This window comes from Bufo bufo, chromosome 3 (genome assembly GCF_905171765.1).
Source record: "Bufo bufo chromosome 3, aBufBuf1.1, whole genome shotgun sequence".
NCBI classification, from domain to species: domain Eukaryota; kingdom Metazoa; phylum Chordata; class Amphibia; order Anura; family Bufonidae; genus Bufo; species Bufo bufo.
This window is the reverse complement of record NC_053391.1, coordinates 414,070,846-414,095,083: the sequence shown is the minus strand read 5'-3', so window position 1 is coordinate 414,095,083 and position 24,238 is coordinate 414,070,846. Positions and strand designations below refer to the sequence as shown.

The window sequence follows — 24,238 nt, the reverse complement described above, 5'->3', positions numbered from 1 at the left end:
GTGGTATCTGGTTCTGCTGGGGCGGTAGTTTATACTGCACTGTGGTATCTGGTTCTGCTGGGGCGGTAGTTTATACTGCACTGTGGTATCTGGTTCTGCTGGGGTGGTAGTTTATACTGCACTGTGGTATCCGGTTCTGCTGGGGCAGTAGTTTATACTACACTGTGGTATCCGGTTCTGCTGGGGCGGTAGTTTATACTGCACTGTGGTATCTGGTTCTGCTGGGGCGGTAGTTTATACTGCACTGTGGTATCTGGTTCTGCTGGGGCGGTAGTTTATACTGCACTGTGGTATCTGGTTCTGCTGGGGTGGTAGTTTATACTGCACTGTGGTATCTGGTTCTGCTGGGGCGGTAGTTTATACTGCACTGTGGTATCTGGTTCTGCTGGGGCGGTAGTTTATACTACACTGTGGTATCTGGTTCTGCTGGGGCGGTAGTTTATACTACACTGTGGTATCTGGTTCTGCTGGGGCGGTAGTTTATACTGCACTGTGGTATTGCTAACCCTGCCTATTTCTGTTGCCTCGCCTTCTGTCAATTTGGACCCGCCTACAACATGTCTGCACCAGGGCCAATGCATCAACCTTTGTGTGTGCAGGCCTACCTGGTATACTATGGATCCGTACGGGGTCCAGACAGGGAGACCCCCAGGATAAGCACATCTAACTTTATGGAGGATTACTGCCATCTCACAAAAAAGTGACACAAATGGATTTAGTCCCAGTGGCAAGAAGCCGTCTGCAGAATACATAAAGAGTGCGGGCAGGATACTCGGGGAGGGGACAGTGCAGTGACATCTCCGCTAATGTATTGGGGACACCCAGCCCCTTGTTACCTTAAACTTCCTTGACTTCTTCTCCATTTTGCAGCCTTTTCACTGACACTTATCTGCCGTGCTCCTAGGATATGATTCAAACTCCGCACGCCGCGCCCTCATTGGCTGGAGGATCGGAACACTGGTACGTGACGTCACCAACACCATCTCCTCATTGGCGGCCATGTTCTCGGAGACCAATGTCAACCGGAAGTATGCGCCGAACCCATTAGTCTTCTGAGGTCACAGTCTGATATTCAATCTACGAAACTCACTTTACTCATTTCTAAGCACTGGACAGTATAACGTCTCTACATTGTAGCTTTGTAGAACTAACTCTAATGGTAACTATTTTGTGAGGGCTCGATGAAGGTGTTTCAAAGTGCTATTCTCGATCTGATTACTCAGCGTTTGATTAGTACGCCTGTCCTGTAGTAAATAGCGCATCCATCTTGGTGCCATGAGGTTGCCGTCCTATTATAAGCACACTGCAGAAGTAGAAGGAAGGGCTAGAGTGTTGTGATGTATTAATAAAATCCATAGCTTTTTTTGTATTTCGACTTTGGGCAGCTTTCTCCAGTAACAAATATGGCCGCTGGGCGTTCTTTAGCCAGGACGAGTTATAGATGACCGATGCATGTATTTGACGAATCGGGAACATCATAGGCAGCATGGCTGGCAGCAGACTGGAGAAGCTGGGAACTGTGTTCACCAGGTACATACTGTGCCCTTGTTAGAGGGGACTCTGGCTTCTGGGCTGTATTATGGTATAGTGCATGGGGTTTATTAGTCACACCACCTTGGATCTGCTCCTACTACCACCCTCACATATAGCTGCATGTAGTATTTTCTGTACTGCTCTAACTGGTGTGGTCTGTCTGAAAGAAGGTACGACCACACAGCGTGGTTGTGACGTGGCCTAATTATACTAATTAGGACCGGACAATTTAGTTGGTCTTTACTATTAGGGTCCATTCACACGTCCACATCCGTTCCGCAATTTTGCGGAATGGGTGCAGACCCATTCATTTTCAATGGGTCCAGAATGTTCTGTTCGCATCCGCATTTGCGGATCCGCACTTCCGCATCCGGGGTTCCGTTTCCGCAAAAAAATAGAACTTGTCCTATTCTTGTCCGCAATTGCGGACAAGATTAGGCATTCTCTATTATAGTGCCGGTGATATGCTGTCCGCAAATTGCAAAATGCAGATTGCCGGTGTCCGTGTTTAGCGGATCCGCAAAACACTTACAAATGGCTCCGCATCCATTCCGCAATTTTGTGAAACGGGTGCGGACCCATTCATTTTCTATGGGGACGGAATGGATGCACAGTGTGCTGTCCGCATTTGCGCAGCGCGGCCCCGATCTTCGGGTCCGCAGCTCCACAAAAGATAGAACATGTCCTATTCTTGTCCGCAGCTTGCGGACAAGAATAGGCATCTCTGTAGGGGTGCCGGGCGGGTGTGTTGCGGATCCGCAACACACCACGGACGTGTGAATGGAGCTTTACTGGCCGCACATCGTCCGCATTATTGCATGACCATTAGGCTACTTTCACACTAGCGTTTTTCTTTTCCGGCACTGAGTTCCGTCCTAGGGGCTCAAATCCGGAAAAGAACTGATCAGTTTTATCCTCATGCATTCTGAATGGAGAGTAATCTGTTCAGGATGTCTTCAGTTCAGTCTTTTTGACTGATCAGGCTTTTCAGAAAAACGTACAATGTTGTATTTTTACCTCCGGACAAAAATCCTGAACACTTTGACTGAACGCCGGATCCGGTCTTTTTCCCATTGACTTGCATTAATGCCGGATCCGGCGCCGTGTGTTCAGTCAAACCGGATCCGGCTTTTGCATGTTAAACCCGAAAAAAAAAAAAAAAAAGTTAAAGTCCATAAATGGCGGATCCGTTTTTTTCAATGTATTTTTTCATTGTGATCAGAATCCTGATCAGGATTCAAATGTAATCTGTTTTCACACGTTTTTCCGGATCCGGCGGCCAGTTCCGGCGATGGAATTCCTCGCCGGATTTAAACAACGCTAGTGTGAAAATAGCCTTTGTAGTTATACCTTGATATGTCAGGGGGGAAAAAAACTAAAACATGAGCAGCTTGCTGTCACGCGACTCTTTACATTAAAGTCAATGGAGTAAAAGTCGTGTTGCGCTGTGATACCATTGACAGTAGTTAGATCCAATGTAGCCTTAACCTTAGGGCTCATGCACGAGATCGTATGTATTTTGCGGTCCACTAAACACGTATACGCAAAAGAATACGGATGTGCATTCTGTATTTTGCGGAACAGAACAGCCGGCCCCTAATAGAACAGTCCTATCCTTGTCCGTAATGTGGACAATAATAGGACATGTTTTATTTTTACAGGCAAACGGGATGCACTCGGAGTAACTTCTGTTTTTTTTTTTTGCGGAACCATTAAAATGAATGGTTCCGCATAAAAAAACAGAACGACACAGACAGAAAATAAGTTTGTGCATGACCATATTGGTCATATATGGTCCATGTCCAATCCACATCTTTTTATGTTTATGGGGCTGCAAAAATGTGAACAGCACATGGATATCATCTGCATGCTGTCCGCATCCATGCAGCTGAGCCGCAAATTATAGAACATGGAGAATTCTTATCCGTTTTTACAATGGCACACGCGAGAACTGCGGCATGCACACGGACTGCATCTGTATTTTGCCACAAAACGGATACGTTCGTGTGACTGCATCCTTAACGATACAGACCAACTAAATAATGCAATCATAATTAGTTTAGTTTGAGGCCGCTGTTCGGATGATTGTGCAGTACTCGAAAGCAGGGTGGGCACGCCACAGTTACGCGGTCATGCCCTTATGATCATTACGGGTGTGTACACCTGTGAACTACATTGCCACCACTGCCCTTTGTTCTAGCATTTGTAAGCTCTCCTCGCTCACATACTGCGCCAATAATATCTTGTACCACGTCTAAATAAGGCCCCCGCTAATGTATCAAACCCCTTTTCGGTGTACTTGCATCAAAATGAAGGGGTATGGCAATGCCAGTCAGTAACATCACCAGCTGGGCCCACAGATACCAGTCACTTGGGTTGTATGTTAGCACAGGCTTGGAGTATAAAGCCTGTATCACACCTGACGATGATCGCTAACGAGTGGTCGTAGTAAGTAGTCAGCGATCATCTGGCAGTCTGAGGGTGCATTCACACACGGATTTTGTGGCAGAAAATTCTGTGACTGAAAATCGGTTCCATTCACCTTAATGGGGCTTGCAGAAATCTGTGTTTGCTGCCCCATTCATATGAATGGAACTGGTTTTCAGTGGCAGAATTTTCTGCCGCGTGCGATGGCACCCTAATACTGCTGACCATTTCCCGATGAATGAACTAATGCTATCGCTAGGATATGGCCCCCATTGTCTAATAGGTGCGGATCCCACCTCTGGGACCTGCACCTACAACGAGAATGGGGCGGGAAGAGCTTTGGCTAGAGGACCCTGGATTTCCCAGGGTCCGTCCACCACCACCAAGCGCTGCTCCCATAGAAGTGAATAGGAGTGCACCACGCACCTGTGGCCCCTGCTCCCTTTCATTTCTATGGGGCAGACGGAAATAGCCGAGCCAGCAATCTGCTATTTTAGGCGGCCCCATATACATCTAAATTCCAATGCAGACCTGTTCTGAATGGGGTAGAAGGGAGTAAGGAGCCATCACACTCCTTTCATGGTAGCTTATCTCCTCTGGGAAAAAATTGATCGGGCAGAATTGGTCATCCCCGTACATACTAAGATGGTCACCCAGTTCTACAAAAACCGAGGGTTCAGGCTGCGTTCCCCAACTGTGTATGGCCACCATAAAGAGGACCTGTCGCTGCTTATGACACATCTGTCGTAATAAATACCTGTATTTCCTATAAAGAACAAATCTGAAACCTCTTTTCTTAGACCTCAGCATTGTACCATCTCCCTGTGTTTCCTCCTGATGACTGAATTGATAACTAGGTGCTGGTGTTTCCCTTGGTGAAGGGTTCTGTTCCTGTGCAGTCTGGACATCAGCCTGCACTACCCCAGCTGGTAACACTCAGTCATGAATTTCTTCTCACATTTCTGAGAGGAATAACAGAGGAACAGCACAACATAGTGTTCTAAGAAAAGTAACTCCCGAATCGCTGTTTTGTGGGGAACAATATTATTTGCTAAGTGAGATATGTCAGCAGGTCATCTTTAAAAGATTTTGGTATTGATGGGCTTATCCTCAGCTATTTTGTTGTAGGTCCAGCACCAGAACTACACAGCTCCATCCATTGTGTAGAGAAATGCGTGGGTGCAGGGTGTCGGAGCTGCTCCCGAACAAATGATCAGTGAATAGCTGAGTGTTGGACCTACCCTGAGAGTAGACATAAAGGGAACCTGTCATCAACCTTGTGCTGACTTCACTGAGGGCAGTATAAACTAGTGACAGAAATGCTGATTTCAGCGACGTGTCACTCATGAGCTAAAAGTAAGTGGTTGCCGAGAACCAGCATCATAATCATTGCAGCCCAGGCCTTCAGAAGAGTCAAATCTACCTGAGAAGAGTCCTGGTTATTATAATCTCCTGCTCTCTCACCCATCTGCTGATGATTGTCAGTTCTCTCCTAAAGAGAAAGGGAGAAAACTAGGTAGAAGCCTGTCAGTCATCAGCAGGTGGGCAGGAGAGCAGGAATTCATGAGTAACCAGGACTCTTCTCAGGTGGCCGGGACTCTTTTCCAGGCCCAGTCTGCAATGATTTCGATGTTGGTTCTCGGCAATCACTTACTTTTAACTAATAAATGACAGATCGTTGAAATCAACTCACCTGTCTCTACTTTATTCTTCCATTAGTATGGGCAACATAAAGGTGATGACAGGTTCCCTTTAAATACCAGAATACTGGGCAAACTCTTTAGGCCCCTTTCACACGGGTGAGATTTCACCACGGGTGCAATGTGTGAGGTGAACACATTGCACCCGCACTGAATCCGGTCCCATTAATTTCTATGGGGCTGTGCACATGAGCGGTGATTTTCACGCATCACTTGTGCGTTGCGTGAAAATGGCAGCATGCTCCTCTTTGTATGTTTTCCACGCAAAGAAGGATGGAGACCCGATCATTATTATTTTCCCTTATAACATGGTTATAGGGGGAAATAATAGCATTCTTAATACAGAATGCAAAGTAAAATAGGGCTGGAGGGGTTAAAAAAATAAATAAAAATAATTTAACTCACCTTAATCCAGGGCTTGACAAATTTCCTTGGAATCTAGGAGCCAGCTAAAAAAGTTAGGAGCCAGGCGGAGCCGCGTCATAAAGCCCCCAGTAGGTGCCCCCATAGCGCTCCCCCCCCACTTTTCCAGAGAGCCCCCCAATAATGCTGTATACCATGTTACATATACCGCCGCTCCGTTCCCGGACCCTATTGACTATAATGGGGACGGGGGTTGAGCTCCGGCGCAGCATGGCAGTTCGCGGTGAAAGGCCGCCGGACTAAAAAGTTGGACATGCAGTACTTTTAGTCCGGCGGCCTTTCACCATGCACTGCCGTGCTGCGCCAGAGCTCTGCCCCCATTATAGTCAATGGGGACAGAGCTGCGGTCCGGCGAAACAGCGGAAGGACGGATCCGACAGGGTGAACAGCCGTATCCGTCCTGCCGCAAGTGTGAAAGTACCCTTAGTTATATAGCTACTGAATGAGACCGAAGAAGGGATGCCTTTTAACATATAGATCTCCTTGAGAAGCTAATTTGATCCTAAAGGGTTAATTCAAACTAATCTAAACTCTGTCCTGTCACTTCTCTCATCTCTCTGCTCCTGTCCCTAATCTTATCACTGCTGCAAAAGCATCAGCCACAGCCTCAGTGTAAACTGTTCTAGAGTCTGACTGACGGTTCTTTTAACTCAAAAAAGCTTCCACTCTAGGATCAGATTACACTCCTCCCGAGTCCCTCCCCTCCCTGCTGCCAGCGTCTCTGCTATTGTGTGCTGTGACGGAGCTGTTTCACACGGTGCTGCCTCCGGACAGAACGGCAGCTCCCGGGCACCTTTGAAAACGGGCTGACAAATACCCAAGCGCCAGGACTAAATTCCTGGTCGCCATGGCGACCTGGCGCCTGGGATTTGTCGAGCCCTGCCTTAATCCACTTGATCACGGCCCGGCATCTCCTTCTGGCTTCATCTTTGCTGTGCACAGGAATAGGACCTGTGGTGACGTCACTGCAGTCATCACATGGTCCGTCACATGATCCATCATCATGGTAAAAGATCATGTGATGGACCATGTGATGAGCGCAGCGACGTCATCAAAGGTCCTATTCCTCAAAGAAGAAGACAGAAGAGAAGCCGGCTGCGCGATCAAGTGCATTAAGGCGAGTTAAATTATTTATTTTATTTTTTTAACCCCTCCCAGCCCTATTGTACTATGCATTCTGTATTATAACCATGTTATAAGGGAAAATAATAAAATCTACACAACACCTAACCCAAACCTGAACTTCTGTGAAGAAGTTCGGGTCTGGGTACCAAACATGCCAATTTTTCTCACGCGTGTGCAAAACGCATTACAATGTTTTTCACTCGCGCGGAAAAATCGCGCATTTTCCCGCAACGCACCCGCAGCTTATCCGGGCCAAAAACATGACGCCCTTGTGAAAGAGGCCTTAGGGGGCCTGCACATGGGTGTGGGTTTCAAGACAGAAATTCCTTGCCGATTTTTGTGTGGATTTCTCAGCATTTCCACACCCAACTCCGCATGTTACTTGTGGATTTTGATGTTGAAAAGGGTGAAATGCACATAAAAAAATAAAAAATCTGCATGGCAGGTCATTTTAGGCACTGGGAAAAATGTCAAAGTGTACATGAGTTATGTCAAATCTCATTCACTTTGCTGGTACCATATTACGCTGTAGTTTTTCCACGTGTAATCCACAACATGTGCAGGTAGCCAGGAAAAACAGTAGTGTGAAAGTCCTAGTGACCTCTAATACTGGGGTCCTGGTGGTGCACTGGCTCGGAAACTGATCATTGTTGGAGAACCTAAAGCAGTGATAGCTAACCCTGGCACTCCAGCTGTGGTGAAACTACAACTCCCAGCATGCTCCATTCATTTCTACTACAGCTTTAGGTTAGCCGTCACAGACCGAAAGTATTGGGAGGGGTTTCCAAACTAAAGAACCTTTTTACCTACACCATTCTCCAGAAGATCTACCTATTACTATACAACTGGGACAGATGTTTGTAACTGTGGCTTGTATCTTTAATAGAACACGAGATCTCATGCGAGCTGGGGTAATAAAGCGAAATGAGAAGCCCATCTGGTACGATGTATATGCTGCTTTTCCACCAAAAAGGGAGCCAACCTATGAGAAACCGCTCAACCGCAGGAACAAGCTGCCGGACAATGTGCCTGCAATTCTGTACAGTGAAGATGTCATACGCGCGTGAGTTTATGATCTGCTTGATTTGCTTTGCTTATAGGTATAAGATGCATAAAAGTAGAGGTACTAACTAAGGGCTCATTCAGACTAGAGAGATTCACGAGTGGTGATTGGGCAGCACTGAGACTGAACTCTTATCTATTAGGCCCCTTTCAGACGAGCGAGTGTTACGCTCCGGACTCGCAGCGTGAGTATTCAACAGCACCCGTCCTGCCCTTCCAGCACTGCTGGGGTCACATAGCATTTTATTGATTTAGCACACTATGTAACCCTTAGAACGTATTGCTGTCAGTGTTATCTAATACATTCCAGAACTATAAAGGTTACATAGCATCATAAATCAATATGATGCTATGAGACTCCAGAGTTAGGCCAGACACACACAAGTGAGTTCAATGCGAGAAACTCACAGCATGTGGCAGTTAGGCCCCTTTCACACGAACGAGTTTTCTATGCTTGACGTGAACGCATAGCACCCGCACTGAATCCTGACCCATTCATTTCAATGGGTCTGTGTACATGAGCGTTTTTTTTTCACGCATTAGAACTGCTTCGCGTGAAAAACGCAGCGAGTTCTATATTCTGCGTTTTTCACGCAACCCTGACCCCATAGAAGTGAATGGGGCTTCAGGGAAAAACGCATTGCATCTGGAAGCAAGTGTGGATGCGATGTGTTTTTCACTAATGGTTGCTAAGAGATGTTATTTGTAAACCTTCCGTTTTTTATCACGCGTGTGAAAAACGCATCAAAATGCATTGCACCGCACGGAAAAAAAATGAACAACTGAACGCAATCGCAGACAAAACTGACTGAACTTGCTTGCAAAATAGTGCAAGTTTCCCTGAACGCCTCCAGACCTTAGAGTTCCTATTCTGACCTCCGCTCCTCTGACAGGATCGCACAGTATTATAATGATATATAATTCTTTGTGAGCCTGAGAGTCCTTGAATCTATTGTAATAAACTACAGCATTATGTCAGTGTAATACAATAGATTCCATGGACTCTCGTTTACACACAATATTATAGTTTTGTTGTTTTGACCATGTTATTTTTCTTTCTTTCATCAGTAAATTTTATGAGACTTATGGTGGTGCAGGAATATTTCATTTATACCGAAAAAACTTCAAATCTATTTGTCAAAGGTAAGAAAAAGTAATTGAAAAAAATTCCAATTATATTTCTGAAAACCCAGGTAGCTTTTATTTTGGAATTAGTATGACATGATGCTCACCGCATACCACTATTTCCACATATTTATCAATACACATCTACCGTGGCCTGTACCTGAGTTAAAAAAATAAATAAAATAAAAATAAAGTTTGCATAATGACTGTGCGTCTTTGTACAATCATAACTATGAAGGAACAGTTATGTTTGGGCTTCCCTAATGTCTCGTTCTGCAATATTGCTCACTGTTTCCGCTGCATAGATAGATGCATTTCTCTCAGAAGCAATGTGTGTATCCTTACCTCCCACTATGTTTGTTTTCTTCTAAGGAGCTCAGAAAGCTGATAAGGAGGAATAAATCACACTAAGGCCCCTTTCACACGAGCGAGTTTTCCGCGCGGGTGCAATGCGTGACGTGAACGCATGGCACCCGCACTGAATCCTGACCCATTCATTTCAATGGGTCTGTGTACATGAGCGTTGTTTTTCACGCATGAGTTCTGCGTTGCGTGAAAATCGCAGCATGTTCTATATTCTGCGTTTTTCACGCAGCCCTGGCTCCATAGAAGTGAATGGGGCTGCGTGAAAAACGCATTGCATCCGCAAGCAAATGCGGGTGCGATGCGTTTTTCACTGATATTTGCTAAGAGATGTTGTTTGTAAACCTTCAGTTTTTTATCACGCGCGTGAAAAACGCATCAAAACGCATTGCACCTGCGCGGGAAAAATTTTGCAACTGAACGCAATCGCAGACAAAACTGACTGAACTTGCTTGCAAAATGGTGCGAGATTCACTGAGCGCACCCTGAACGCATCCGGACCTAATCCATCACGCTCGTGTGAAAGAGGCCTAAGGGTCCATTCACACGTCCGCATCCGTTCCGCAATATCGGGAATGGGGGTGGACCCATTCATTCTCAATGGGGCAGTAATGGATGCATCCGCATTTCCGGAGCGCGGCCCCAAACTTCTGGGCTTCGGCCCTGAACTTCCGGGACGCGGCTCCACAAAAAAATAGAACATGTCCTATTCTTGTCCGCAATACACCAGGACGTGTGAATGGACCGTTACAGATAGGCAGGATGCTCCTGTGATGTTCAGAAGCAGTGTAGAAACTAGTTCTGACACGCCTCCACTTCCTCTCGGCCGTATTCTGAGTCTCTGTTACCAGTGCTAATATTCCAATAGTCTGCTGACTATAATTTCCTGTTTCTGGTCCTATAATTAAAACATAACTTTTATTTTCCTTTTTATTAAACACTATGTTTCACATAAAAAAACACTTATTAAAATATATATGGAGGGCTTGGACCTGTGGGCTCAGTGTCTGTATTATTCTGAATGATCAGGAGGACTTTACTCTTACACATAAGGATCACATACAGGCTAATTGTATCTAACCTGTGTGATTACACTTTAGTGCCTGTAGGTGTCGCCCGACACCAGGCATATAATCAATTACGCCGCACTTTGTTACTAAATGTTGCGTCCTAGGCTCTGCCTTAGTTGCAATGTCCCTCACTGACTATTTCTGAGTATCTATACTATTCATGTATTTCTAATCTGGCCCTCAGGAGGGTTCGGCGTCTGCAGATCGCCTTTGGGAAAGGCGATCTGCAGACGCCGAACCCTCCTGAGGGCCAGATTAGAAATACATGAATAGTATAGATACTCAGAAATAGTCAGTGAGGGACATTGTAACTAAGGCAGAGCCTAGGACGCAACATTTAGTAACAAAGTGCGGCGTAATTGATTATATGCCTGGTGTCGGGCGACACCTACAGGCACTAAAGTGTAATCACACAGGTTAGATACAATTAGCCTGTATGTGATCCTTATGTGTAAGAGTAAAGTCCTCCTGATCATTCAGAATCATACAGACACTGAGCCCACAGGTCCAAGCCCTCCATATATACACTGCTCAAAAAAATAAAGGGAACACTTAAACAACACAATGTAACTCCAAGTCAATCACACTTCTGTGAAATCAAACTGTCCACTTAGGAAGCAACACTGAGTGACAATCGATTTCACATGCTGTTGTGCAAATGGGTTAGACAACAGGTGGAAATTATAGGCAATTAGCAAGACACCCCCAATAAAGGAGTGGTTCTGCAGGTGGTAACCACAGACCACTTCTCAGTTCCTATGCTTCCTGGCTGATGTTTTGGTCACTTTTGAATGCTGGCGGTGCTTTCACTCTAGTGGTAGCATGAGACGGAGTCTACAACCCACACAAGTGGCTCAGGTAGTGCAGCTTATCCAGGATGGCACATCAATGGGAGCTGTGGCAAGAAGGTTTGCTGTGTCTGTCAGCGTAGTGTCCAGAGCATGGAGGCGCTACCAGGAGACAGGCCAGTACATCAGGAGACGTGGAGGAGGCCGTAGGAGGGCAACAACCCAGCAGCAGGACCGCTACCTCCGCCTTTGTGCAAGGAGGAACAGGAGGAGCACTGCAAGAGCCCTGCAAAATGACCTCCAGCAGGCCACAAATGTGCATGTGTCTGCTCAAACGGTCAGAAAAAGACTCCATGAGGGTGATATGAGGGCCCGACGTCCACAGGTGGGGGTTGTGCTTACAGCCCAACACCGTGCAAGACGTTTGGCATTTCCCAGAGAACACCAAGATTGGCAAATTCGCCACTGGCACCCTGTGCTCTTCACAGATGAAAGCAGGTTCACACTGAGCACATGTGACAGATGTGACAGAGTCTGGAGACGCCGTGGAGAACGTTCTGCTGCCTGCAACATCCTCCAGCATGACCGGTTTAGCATTGGGTCAGTAATGGTGTGGGGTGGCATTTCTTTGGAGGGCCGCACAGCCCTCCATGTGCTTGCCAGAGGTAGCCGGACTGCCATTAGGTACAGAGATGAGATCCTCAGACCCCTTGTGAGACCATATGCTGGTGCGGTTGGCCCTGGGTTCCTCCTAATGCAAGACAATGCTAGACCTCATGTGGCTGGAGTGTGTCAGCAGTTCCTGCAAGACGAAGGCATTGATGCTATGGACTGGCCCGCCCCGTTCCCCAGACCTGAATCCAATTGAGCACATCTGGGACATCATGTCTCGCTCTATCCACCAACGTCACGTTGCACCACAGACTGTCCAGGAGTTGGCAGATGCTTTAGTCCAGGTCTGGGAGGAGATCCCTCAGGAGACCGTCCGCCACCTCATCAGGAGCATGCACAGGCGTTGTAGGGAGGTCATACAGGCACGTGGAGGCCACACACACTACTGAGCCTCATTTTGACTTGTTTTAAGAACATTACATCAAAGTTGGATCAGCCTGTAGTGTGTTTTTCCACTTTAATTTTGAGGGTGACTCCAAATCCAGACCTCCATGGGTTAAAAAATTTGATTTCCATTTTTTTTATTTTTGTGTGATTTTGTTGTCAGCACATTCAACTATGTAAAGAACAAAGTATTTCAGAAAAATATTTAATTAATTCAGATCTAGGATGTTATTTTTGTGTTCCCTTTTTTTTTTGAGCAGTGTATTTTAATAAGTGTTTTTTTGTGTGGAACATAGTGTTTAATAAAAGGAAAATAAAAGTTATATTTTAATTATAGGACCAGAAACAGGAAATTATAGTCAGAAGACTATTGGAATATTAGAATTGACCTCCTGGGTTAGTGGGTCATTTGAAATGCTGGCTGTTACCAGTGCCAATCTTGCCTGACAATAGGACTGCAAATTCGGTGGAAGTGAGACCACTAGTGACCATGACTTTACAGCTTCAGGTGGATGCTGACATATTTTTTAAATGAAATTGTGTGAAAGTACAGGGACTCATTAATGTTAATTAAAATTTTATAGTACAAAAAAAATCTAGGTATGCAGATATTGGGCTGCTTTAAGATGGCCATAATTTCTCCATACAACCCTGCATGTTTTATGCCAAAACAAAACAGGGAAAGTTTTTGGTTGGCAAAGCGCTCCTTGCAGACTTGATCCAATTCACTTGTTAGCTATCTTAGGCCCCTTTCACACAGGCGAGAATTCCGTGCGGGTGCAATGCGTGAGGTGAACGCATTGCACCCGCACTGAATCCGGACCCATTCACTTCAATGGGGCGGTTCAGATGAACATTTATTTTCACGCATCACTTGTGCATTGCTGCAATTTTCACGCATATTCTATATTCTGCGTTTTTCACGCAACGCAGGCCCCATAGAAATGAATGGGGATGCGTGAAAATCGCAAGCAAGTGCGGATGCGGTGCGATTTTCACGCATGGTTGCTAGTAGATGATCGGGATGAGTAACCCCATTAAAGTCTATTTACTGTATTATTTTTCCTTATAACATGGTTATAAGGGAAAATAATAGCATTCTTAATACAGAATGCTTACTAAATGTGGCATGAGGGGTTAAAAAATAAAAATAATTAACTCACCTCATCCACTTGTTCACGCAGTCGGCATAGTCTTCTTTCTTCTTTTTTCAGGACCTGCCAAACGACCTTTTGATGACGTAATCGCGCTCACTGCGTGGTGAGCGCCGTGACGTCAGCGCAGGTCCTGTTGAATGAAGACAGAAGATTCTATCTTCATTCAGCAGGACCTGTGCTGACGTCACCACGCTCACCACGTGGTGAGCGCGATTACGTCATTAAAGGTCCTTTTGCAGGTCCTGAAAGAAGCCAATGCCTGCTGCACGAACAAAAAAAAAATTTAAGAAAAAAAATAACACACGAGGGGGCAAAAAATGGCAGGAAGCGGTCTTAAAACACCACCACATAAAGCAATGTTTGTAGTTCCATAATGTCTGATTGGCGAGTATGTATCATCTGGCTGCAGTGGCCACCAAAAGTCACTGTACTAGTGTGAAACTCCTGTAGACAAATGGTAGTCTGTCACCTCCATATGGCCATATACAGTGCTTACTTTGCCCTATAGCACATCTATACATGAATGTAATGGTACCTTTTGTTTTTGTCTTTAGACTTGCAGAAGCTGGAAAAAAGAATTTTGATTGATATGCAAATGAGCACTCGTAAGTGCCCAGGGACGGCGTTCACTGTGTTGGTGCCCAGGCTGCCCTGCCTTTTTTCATTGTTCCCCAGCCTCTGCATATGCCCGCCCTCCTATTCCCTTGCGTCATCCTAAGGTCCGGCCGAGATCCCGCGACTGTGCACTGCCTCGCCGGGCCGGAGCATGCGCACTGCGATGCCCATTGTGGGTATTGCATCGCTTTAACTACTGTGCATGCGTCAGAAAACGCCACATTGCCGCTGGTTTTTGCGCCGTTCGCCCGAGCATGCGCAGTAGTTAAAGCGATGCCGTGCCAACGATGGGCATCGCAATGCACATGCTCCGGCCCAGCGAGGCAGTGCCCAGGGCGGGCATATGCAGAGGCTGGGGCGGGGGAACAATGAAAAAAGGCAGGCAGCCTGGGCACCAACACAGTGAACGCCGCCCCTGGGCACTTGCGAGTGCTCATTTGCATATCAATCAAAGTTAGTTTTTCCAGCTTCTGCAAGTGTAAAGACAAAGGTACTATTACATTCATGTATAGATGTGCTATAGGGCAATGTAAGCACTGTATTTGGCCATATGTAGGTGACAGACTCCCTTTAAAGATGGGAACATATTTGGTTGAACATCTTCAATCATTGTCTGGTAACTCTTCTTTGGCTCAGATTTGTGGAAACATACACAGAACTTCAAAAAGCAGGAGAAGTGAGTGAAGACAAGCTGTTTGAGGAGACCTCTAAAGCACTGCTTGCAGAAGGCATTATTTTAAGGAGGCCAGGTCCTTCAGGGGTAAGTACATTTGACACATTTACAATTTTGTTTCTATATCCTCCAGTAACATACCATTTTTGGGTGTGTATGACTTTTTATATTATGACTTTTTATTAATTTTTTTGGGCGAGTGAAGGAATAAAAAAAAACCACTTAAGTTGGTCATTTTGATTTTTTTTTTCCATTACACCATTCACCATATAGGAGAAGTACTTTTTTTTGTTTCAATAGTGGTGTTTTAGTACATGGTGATCCTAATGATGATTATTTTTTTATTGTTTATTTTTTAAATGGGGAAAGTTGGGTGTTTTAAAAATTTATATATTGCTTACATTTTTTTTATATTTATAAAAACATCTTAAAATTTTTTCATTTATAATTAGTCCCCCTAAGGGACTTTAACGCCTCTTTCACACGGGCGAGATTTCCACGCGGGTGCAATGCGTGAGGTGAACACATTGCACCAGCACTGAATCCGGACCTATTCATTTCTATGGGGCTGTGCAAGTAAGCAGTGATTTTCACGCATCACTTGTGCGTTGTGTGAAAATCGCAGCATGCTCTACTTTGTGAGTTTTTCACGCAACGCAGGCCCCATAGAAGTGAATGGGGCTGCGTGAAAATCACAAGCATCCGCAAGCAATTGCGGATGCGGTGCGATTTTCACGCACTGTTGCTAAGAGACGCTCGGGATTATTATTTTCCCTTAGAACATGGTTATAAGGGAAAATAATAGCATTCTTAATACAGAATGCTTAGTAAAATGGGTCTGGAAGGGTTAAAAAATAATAATAAAAATAATTTAACTCACCTTAATCCACTTGTTCGCGCAACCCTGCTGCTCTTCTGTCTTCATCTTTGCTGTGCAGTAGGAAAAGGACCTGTGGTGACGTCACTGCGCTCATCACATGGTCCGTCACATGATCATCACCATGGTGATGGATCATGTGATGAGGGCGGTGATGTCATCAAAGGTCCTTTAACCAGGTCCTGAAGAAAGAAGAGAAGTCGGGCTGCGCGAACAAGTGGATTAAGGTGAGTTAAATTATTTTTATTTATTTTTTTTAACCCCTCCATCACTATATTCCTAAGCATTCTGTATTAAGAATGCTATTATTTTCTTTTATAACTATGTTATAGGGGAAAATAATACAATCTACACAACACCTAACCAAGTACCAAACATGCCGATTTTTCTCACGCGCGTGCAAAAAGCATTAAAATGTTTAGCACTCGCGCAAAAAAATCGCACATTTTTTGCAAATTTTCAAGTGGTCTTAAACTTTTGATCAGGACTGTATATAGTGAGAAAATAGCATTAAGAAAGGGTATTGGGATGCCAAATCTTAGCAAAGTTTTTTCATAAAAATCCATTCAATCCTATCAAAGGCCTTCTCGGCGTCCGTGCCAAGAAGGACCATGGGAATCTTATTGGACTTTGCAAAGTGTATAGCGTTTAGAACCCTAGTTGCATTGTCCTTGCCTTCTCTGGAGGGTACAAAGCCTGTCTGCTCCTTATGTATCAAAGAAGGAAGGAATGCTTGTATGCGTCTGGCCAAGATTTTTGCCCATAATTTCACATCACAATTCAGAAGTGAGATTGGACGGTAGCTACTGCAGAGCTCCGGATCTTTGCCATCTTTCGGCAGGATAGCAATGTGAGCCTTTAACGCCTGTCTGGGAAATTCACCACCCTTCTGCAGCGTATGGCAGAGATTGAAAGTGGGGTAGTAGGACAGTTTGGAACTTCTTATAATAACTTATGGGCAAGCCATTAGGACCTGGACTTTTCCCTATGGGTGTCGATGACAGAGCTTGCCGAATTTCTGACTCTGATATAGGTTCCAATAATAATGATACATTCCCTTGGGAAAGCACTGGTAGATGCAAAGACTCCAAGAAGATCCTGATGTCCTCTGTACATTTCTCTCTCCTCCCCAGTTCTTCTTCTACATTTAGGTTATATAGCTGCCCATAAAAAGTAGTAAATTGGGAAGCGATTTCATCAGTTTGATGTAACAGAGTTTGTGGAGGAACGTACAGAGGCTATATGAGTGCGACCCGAGAAACCTTTTTAAGTAAAGAGGTCATCATCTTCCCTCCCCTATCTCCATGAGCGTATATACGTTGCTTTGCATACATTAAATGTTTTGCGAATCTGGTCCCTAATAGATCTTTAAGTAGAAGAGGAGAAAAAAAAGTCTCATTCAATCTCCAGGACCAGGCTTTCCTTTCAAATGTAGAAAGCCGTAGAGTGACATGAATAGGAGCATGGTCTGAGATCGAGATCGACTCTATGCCTGCAGACCCCACCTCGGCTAAATGCGCTTGGGATATAAAAATAATAATCAATACGTTGATATGAATGATGTACCTGCGAAAAAAAGGTAGAATCTTTAACATCTGGATGAAGCGTTCTCCAGATATCTACTAAATGGAGACTGTGTCTAAATACGATTTCAGATTACTTAAACCTGTGAACGAAATAGCAGAGCGTGAAGATGATGAGTCTAACAAAGGGTTAAGTGTAACATTGAAGTCCCCTCCCAGAAGTATCAAACCCTCCGCAAATATTTGCAGCTGTTGAATAGTATTAGTTAGCCATTTCACTTGCCCTTAATTTGGGGCATATATATTTGCTAAAGTGATATATTATCCAGTCTCCCTTTTACAAATATAAATCTACCTTTTGAGTCAGACTTGGATTGGACACATGTATAGGCTAAGCCTATTTTAAAAGCAATACTGACCCCTTTCGCTGCCTGAGAGCCATTGCAGCTATGAAACCATTTGTCGTAAGAGGAGTATTGAAGTTTGGGAATCTTATGTATTTTAAAATGTCTCCTGCAACAATAGTATAGAAGGTGAGTTCTTGTGTAACAGCGTGAAAACCTGCGATCTCTTTTGAGGTATGTTGTATGTTTGGTCATGTCACATGCTGGATAGAAATAGGTCCCTTGTAAGCAGTTGAAACATGTTTCCTTGTTTCAGCGTGCCCCAGCAAACAGGTAAGATAAAACATAACATAAAAATTGCAAAAACAGTAATATAGAAAGCAATTGTTTGAGTCCAAGCTGGCCTAACCCCAAGGCCCAAAAGAGGGCACCCAGGGCAGTCAACAGCTCGTCCGGATTGGGCCCATCAACTGTAGCAAGATAGTTGGGGAGGGGGGGGGGGGGGGGAAGTGGTGTGAAAGTAGCACCATAATTTAGCCTGTCTCACATAGGCAGCCAAACCGGCTGGCACATTACTACGAGAACGTACAGCAGAGAGCGGATTGAGGGATTGCCTACTGTGGTGAGACACAATATGGCAACAGGAAGGTATTGCATCAGGAGAATAGTGGAGAAATGGAGAGGAGGAGGGGGGGGGGGGGGGAAAAGACTCCGATATTGAACAAAAGCAGACTAGATAGAAACATAAGATCGTAGATAATTTCTATGTAAGTGGAGGAGAGACCATAACACAGGATTCTTCTACATGGTGTAAATTTCTAAGTATCCAATAAAATAAAATAGGTGAACTCAAAATATAAACCTCCTAGTCTCTAAACAGGAAACAGTAGCCTCATAGAGAACAAATAATGGGACCTTGAGGATAAATGAACACTTGCGTAAGGCCCTTACGCTCGGTTAGCTCAACTTGCGGAGTCCTTTGTGCTGACTTTTTTCACCCGCTGAAGTCGCCTTCTTTCCCTTGCTGTGTACCAGGAGTCCGGTGCTGTAGGAAGGCCCGAAAGGCCATCTTCCATCGGCATCCAGGAGGGCACCTGCACCGGAGGGATCTCCAACTTGGACCAGGCTGCTTGTAAGTCCTCTGGGGTCCGAATAATCAGCTGTTTGTTGTTTTTCAAAATCGCCAACCCAAAAGGATGAAGCCATCTGTATAGTAAACCATGTGCTTTGATGTGCTCTAACAGAGGCTTCAGTGTCCTCCTCTTTGCCAGGGTTGTGGGAGAGAGATCCTGGTATATATGCACCGGAGGGGAATCCAGCAGGATTTCACCTTTTTCCCGCGCTTGGTGTAAAACTGCAGAGGTGTCTGCAAAGTTTAGCAGTTTACAAATTACGTCCCTAGGAGGGTCAGACGTGCCCGGTTTAGGGCGCAGGGCTCTGTGGATATGTTTGTTATAGATGCAGCTCTATCCTGACCCAATATGTCAGCGAAAATGGAGGTGGATACTTGAGGTAGGTGTACTGTACAGTGCCTCTCTGGTATGCCCTTAAAACGCAGGTTATTCCTACGGTTGCGATTTTCCAAGTCCTCTATTTGATTAAAGGCTTCATTTAATTAGCGCTGTTGTTCCAGGAATTTGGATCTCACTGTACCGCTAAAGGTAAGTAACGCCACAGACTGTTCCTCCAGAGCATCCACGCGGCCCCCAAGATGGCGGAGGTCCGCCCCAATATCTTTTAGTTCCTTCATAAGGGGCCGCAGGGCTAGCGTAATGGTTTGCTTTAAAAAAAAAAACGGGTGATGGGTTCTGCATCACTCACCCCTCCTGCTGCGCTGTCTGAGTCCTCTGCAGCATCTGAGTCTAAAGTGTCGGATCCGGCGCCATCTTGGACGCCAGTGTGCCAGCACCGAAGTCCTTCTTTTTCCAGTACTTCTCCATTTCTGCCTGTTGTTTCAAAGGTCTGAGTGATCCTGGGGCCTCCTTGCTTTTATCCCTGCCGACTTTCGCCATGATGGAGTTGTGAAAAGCTGTTTAAAAGCCGGTTATAGCGACGAGTAAGAGAGGAGCTCCGGACTAAGCTTCCTTCTCCATGCGCGTTCAGGCTCCGCCACCTGGCACTATCTTTAAAGTGGTTGTCTCCGTTCAGGTGATTTCATTTATCACGGATCAGGTGGACATTGTTAACCCCCTTCCCGACATCTGCCGTACAATTATGGCAGATGTCAGCTCTTTAAAGGGGTTGTCGCCCTTAAAGGGGTTCTCTGGGAATTAAGAAAATGAAAATACTTAAAATAAAATGCTTAAAATATTACTTTATTATAAATATATTCCCAAATACCTTTCATGATTTATAATGGCTCATTTTGTCTGGGGAGCAGTCATCAGGGGAAACAAAATGGCAGCTGTCCGATTAGTTCACACAAAACCTGTTCTAATCACACAGGAGGACAAGTTACTTTGCAACACTAAAGTAAAGAGCTGCCTCATCCTCCTCCTCCTCCTCCTCTCTACTTGTGAGGGATTATGATCCTGAATACAGATGATAAGAACTTTAGCTGAATCTCTGGGGAATGTAGTTCATGAAGAGAAAAGAAGTACAGAGGACAGGCTGTGGTAATGGAGACTGTAAACAAGTGCTGCTGCTCATCTCATGTCTCCTCATCTTCTCCATTCCCACAGAGATTCACTTACATTCAGGATCATGATTCCTGACAAGCAGAGAGGAGGATGGGGCAGCACTATGGCTCATTGTGGTGAAGTAACTTGTCCTCCTGTGTGATTAGGACAGGTTTTGTGTGTACTGATAGGACAGCGGCCATTTTATTTCTCCTAATAATTGCTCCCTAGACAAAACAATTCATTCTAAGTAATGAAAGGTATTTGTGAATATAGTTATTATAAAATAATATTTAAGTATTTTCAATTATTATTTTTTTTTTATTCCTTCATTAAGCAAATGGCATTTATCAAGTAGAGGAAGTTAATACAAGTTAATGCTTAGACTTTAGCTGTCATTTAGCTGACCGCTAAAGTCTAAGCAACAGAGGAGAAATCACTGTTAGAAATCGAGTCTGGAATAATCACAGGTAAAACCTGTTTTTACTTTCACTTTCAGCTGCATTCACCACATCCCAATTTCTATCAGTGATATCTTCCCCTGTACTGAACATATTGCTGTAATTGTATGACATTGTATATACTGGTATTGTCTGAAAGCTTGGAATGTCCGCTTTCAAACAGGACCAGTTGCATGTTTCCTGCTGCTACCATTCAGGAGATAGCAGCATCTAAAGCAGCCCTCCCCCTCCAGTTAGCTCTTTTTCCCACTGCTGGAGCTGGACTGGGGCAAAACAGTTAGGGGGTTAAAGACCTGACATCTGCCATAATTGTGCGGCAGATGTCGGGAAGGTGGTTTACACTGTCCACCTGATCCGTATAGACTTTTGCTTGAAAAAATGGAAAGGTCTTATCTACGTGAGACTGGCTCGAATTAAATTAAAGGAGGATTATGGAAGTTTTTAAAAATGTTCTTTGTGTATTTTCTGTGTTCCTTTTAATCCCCACAACTACGGTAATACTTCTGTGCAAAGTATAGTCAAAGAAAATAAAGTTATTATCAAAAAGACATTTTTTTTAAAGCTTCTATTTTCTGAGTCTTAGGAAAATTCATCGATTCCAAACTTTATTTGCTTCCTGGAATACTTGCAGCTGAATATATTACATATATCAGAAAGGCACTAAATGTATAACTGTGGAATTGAATAGATGTGCCACTTTGAACAACCCCTTTAAATAAATATGCCCCCGGCTTCCAGCTAATGGATCAGCAACCTAGAAACATAGAAACATAGAATGTGTCGGCAGATAAGAACCATATGGCCCATCTAGTCTGCCCAATATACTGAATACTATGAATAGCCCCTGGCCCTATCTTATATGAAGGATGGCCTTATGCCTATCCCATGCATGCTTAAACTCCTCCACTGTATTTGCAGCTGCCACTACTGCAGGAAGGCTATTCCATGCATCCACTACTCTCTCAGTAAAGTAATACTTCCTGATATTACTTTTAAACCTTTGCCCCTCTAATTTAAAACTATGTCCTCTTGTAGCAGTTTTTCTTCTTTTAAATATTCTCTCCTCTTTTACCTTGTTGATTCCCTTTATGTATTTAAAAGTTTCTATCATATCCCCTCTGTCTCGCCTTTCTTCCAAGCTATACATGTTAAGGTCCTTTAATCTTTCCTGGTAAGTTTTATCCTGCAATCCATTTACCAGTTTAGTAGCTCTTCTATGAACTCTCTCCAAAGTATCAATATCCTTCTGGAGATATGGTCTCCAGTACTGAGCACAATACTCCAAATGAGGTCTCACTAGTGCTCTGTAGAGCGGCATGAGCACCTCCCTCTTTCTACTGGTAATGCCTCTCCCTATACACCCAAGCATTCTGCTAGCATTTCCTGCTGCTCTATGACATTGTCTGCCTACCTTTAAGTCTTCTGAAATAATGACCCCTAAATCCCTTTCCTCAGATACTGAGGTTAGGACTGTATCACTCATTTTATATTCTGCTCTTGGGTTTTTACGTCCCAGGTGCATTATCTTGCACTTATCAACATTAAATTTTAGCCTCTTCTGCTGATCTGAAAGTATTCCCCGAATCCTCCTTTCATTTCTATAAGCGATACAAGAACAGCTAAGCAAGTTTGTATGCTGGGAGTTGTAGTTTCACAGCAGCTGGAGTGCCGACGTTTTCTGACCATTATTGTAGTTTATCACATTACTCCTCCTAGAAATTTATACAATGAGAACTGGGTTGGGAGTGTGTCCCTTCACAGTCTGACACTATTCAGCTAGTGCTGCTGGTGTCACTGTGTAGGGATGTAGGGTAAATTGTCCAATTGTTCATGAATTTCTAGAAGGAATGACACAAAAAGAAGTTCCAAGAAAAGATGCTTATTTTATGGAGAATGCAAATGTATTTGCTTAAACAGACAATTCAAGAATAGTGATAAATTCTCTTTTAAGGGAATGTCTTAGCCGCCTTATGCTGCACTCACATCGCCGCGATAGATGAGCCCAATGATATGCCTACTGCCCCCGCCTCTGGCCGCTATGACCATTTTATTCCTATGAACATCAGGGGAAAACTGACAATCGGCAGCCAGAGGGCGAGAGCAGCTTACGTAGCATCTATGGCTGCACGCCACACAGTTTCAGATTTAAGTTCTTTAAAACTACTTCCTGTTAGCACTGATTTCTGCATGTCTGTCACTACATTATGGGGTGACGGGATCCCTTTAACAATCCTCATTACAGCTGTTGTTATTCTCGTTCTAGGTCTCGCACCGGCAGTCTTCTGTACCAGAAAGCCAACCAGAGTCCACAGTGCAATCTGCCACTGAAGAAGCCTCCTGATTAGCGGAACGGACTACTCCCAACCCCCCCCCCCCCCCCCCCCCCCCCCACCATGTGACAACTTGTACTATTTGGATGTTTTGTTTGGTGACAGCACAGCTTATGAACATTGGGGAAATCTTGCATATTAAACAAAGTATTTCAAGTTCCTAACTGTGTGTTCCAGCTTGTTAGTTTCATTTAAATAGTTGGTGAAAATAGTATAAAATATATCAGAGAAAACATTCTATGCTGTTTCCAGTGAAAGGGATAAAAACCGCTACCTACAAACCTGCTGCAGAGGTAGTGCCAGTGTGTATGGCACATGATCACTTGCAACGGTCACATGCCAATGGGGCACGTCATCACTAGTGCAACCTGTAAGGATCCATAAACTAAATTGAGAAATGGCGCTGGACCGTTTGGCTAGGCTCTGTAAGGCTTGCCAATACACCTCAAATATCTGTTGGCAGAATGCATTGGTTTTCCAACAGCTCTCTCCCCTGTCTCATTGGAGCTCAGCATTACCATTATAAACAAGTCCATGCTCACCCTTTTAGATCCCTACTTTTTTAAGCATTGCTGGTATTTTCCACAATTTCTCTTCTGCAGGTGCAACAGTCTGAAATGTTGGAGATATGTATGTATAGTAGGAAGGGCATTGAGCCCAAATTGACCTGCTGCAGGTTGCTATACTTACCACTCTGTGTATACATATTTATTTATCTTTACTAAAGAAAAAAAATAAATCTGTAATCCAGAATTTTTTTATTTATTCTAACATTATCCACAAGGTGGCAGACTTACATCAGCATTATTCAGCATAGCTGTACAATTGTGTAATTATAATTACAACAAATGGGTGTGTTAATTGTAGAAAATATTGTTTTATCAAGTAAACTTCCACATTGTGTATTATTCTGCTATATCATATTTTAGGGTGTGGTAGCTATCATTCAATAGAGAACGATTATTATA

The 24,238-nt window shown here is 44.3% G+C and overlaps 2 protein-coding genes across 3 annotated transcripts in view; one reads left to right on the top strand and one right to left on the bottom strand.

The window, feature by feature from the left end:
• Window positions 1-925, bottom strand: part of LOC120995602 — a 78,634-nt gene extending 77,709 nt beyond the window's left edge. For both annotated transcript variants that reach the window (XM_040424899.1, XM_040424900.1), the window contains exon 1: window positions 837-925. In XM_040424899.1, the coding sequence (XP_040280833.1) occupies window positions 837-863 (27 nt within the window). In that variant the 5' untranslated portion in view covers window positions 864-925. The remainder of the gene's footprint in view (window positions 1-836) is intronic.
• Window positions 926-1,322: 397 nt separating this feature from the next.
• On the top strand, window positions 1,323-23,309 carry MRPS23 (mitochondrial ribosomal protein S23). The gene is made up of 5 exons (XM_040424902.1): window positions 1,323-1,530; window positions 8,095-8,271; window positions 9,339-9,413; window positions 15,081-15,204; window positions 23,204-23,309. Exons 1-5 carry the CDS (start codon window positions 1,487-1,489, stop codon window positions 23,279-23,281), a joined length of 498 nt encoding a protein of 165 aa, XP_040280836.1. The 5' UTR covers window positions 1,323-1,486; the 3' UTR covers window positions 23,282-23,309.
• Window positions 23,310-24,238: the final 929 nt, after the last annotated feature.

What these genes read in the sequence shown, in the direction of transcription:
- MRPS23 (XM_040424902.1), top strand. Translation starts at nt 1,487, where the DNA reads ATGGCTGGCAGCAGACTGGAGAAGCTGGGAACTGTGTTCACCAG. An exon ending in CTGGGAACTGTGTTCACCAG is followed by an intron (nt 1,531 to 8,094) that starts GTACATACTGTG and finishes TATCTTTAATAG; the next exon opens with AACACGAGATCTCATGCGAG. An exon ending in AGTGAAGATGTCATACGCGC is followed by an intron (nt 8,272 to 9,338) that starts GTGAGTTTATGA and finishes TTCTTTCATCAG; the next exon opens with TAAATTTTATGAGACTTATG.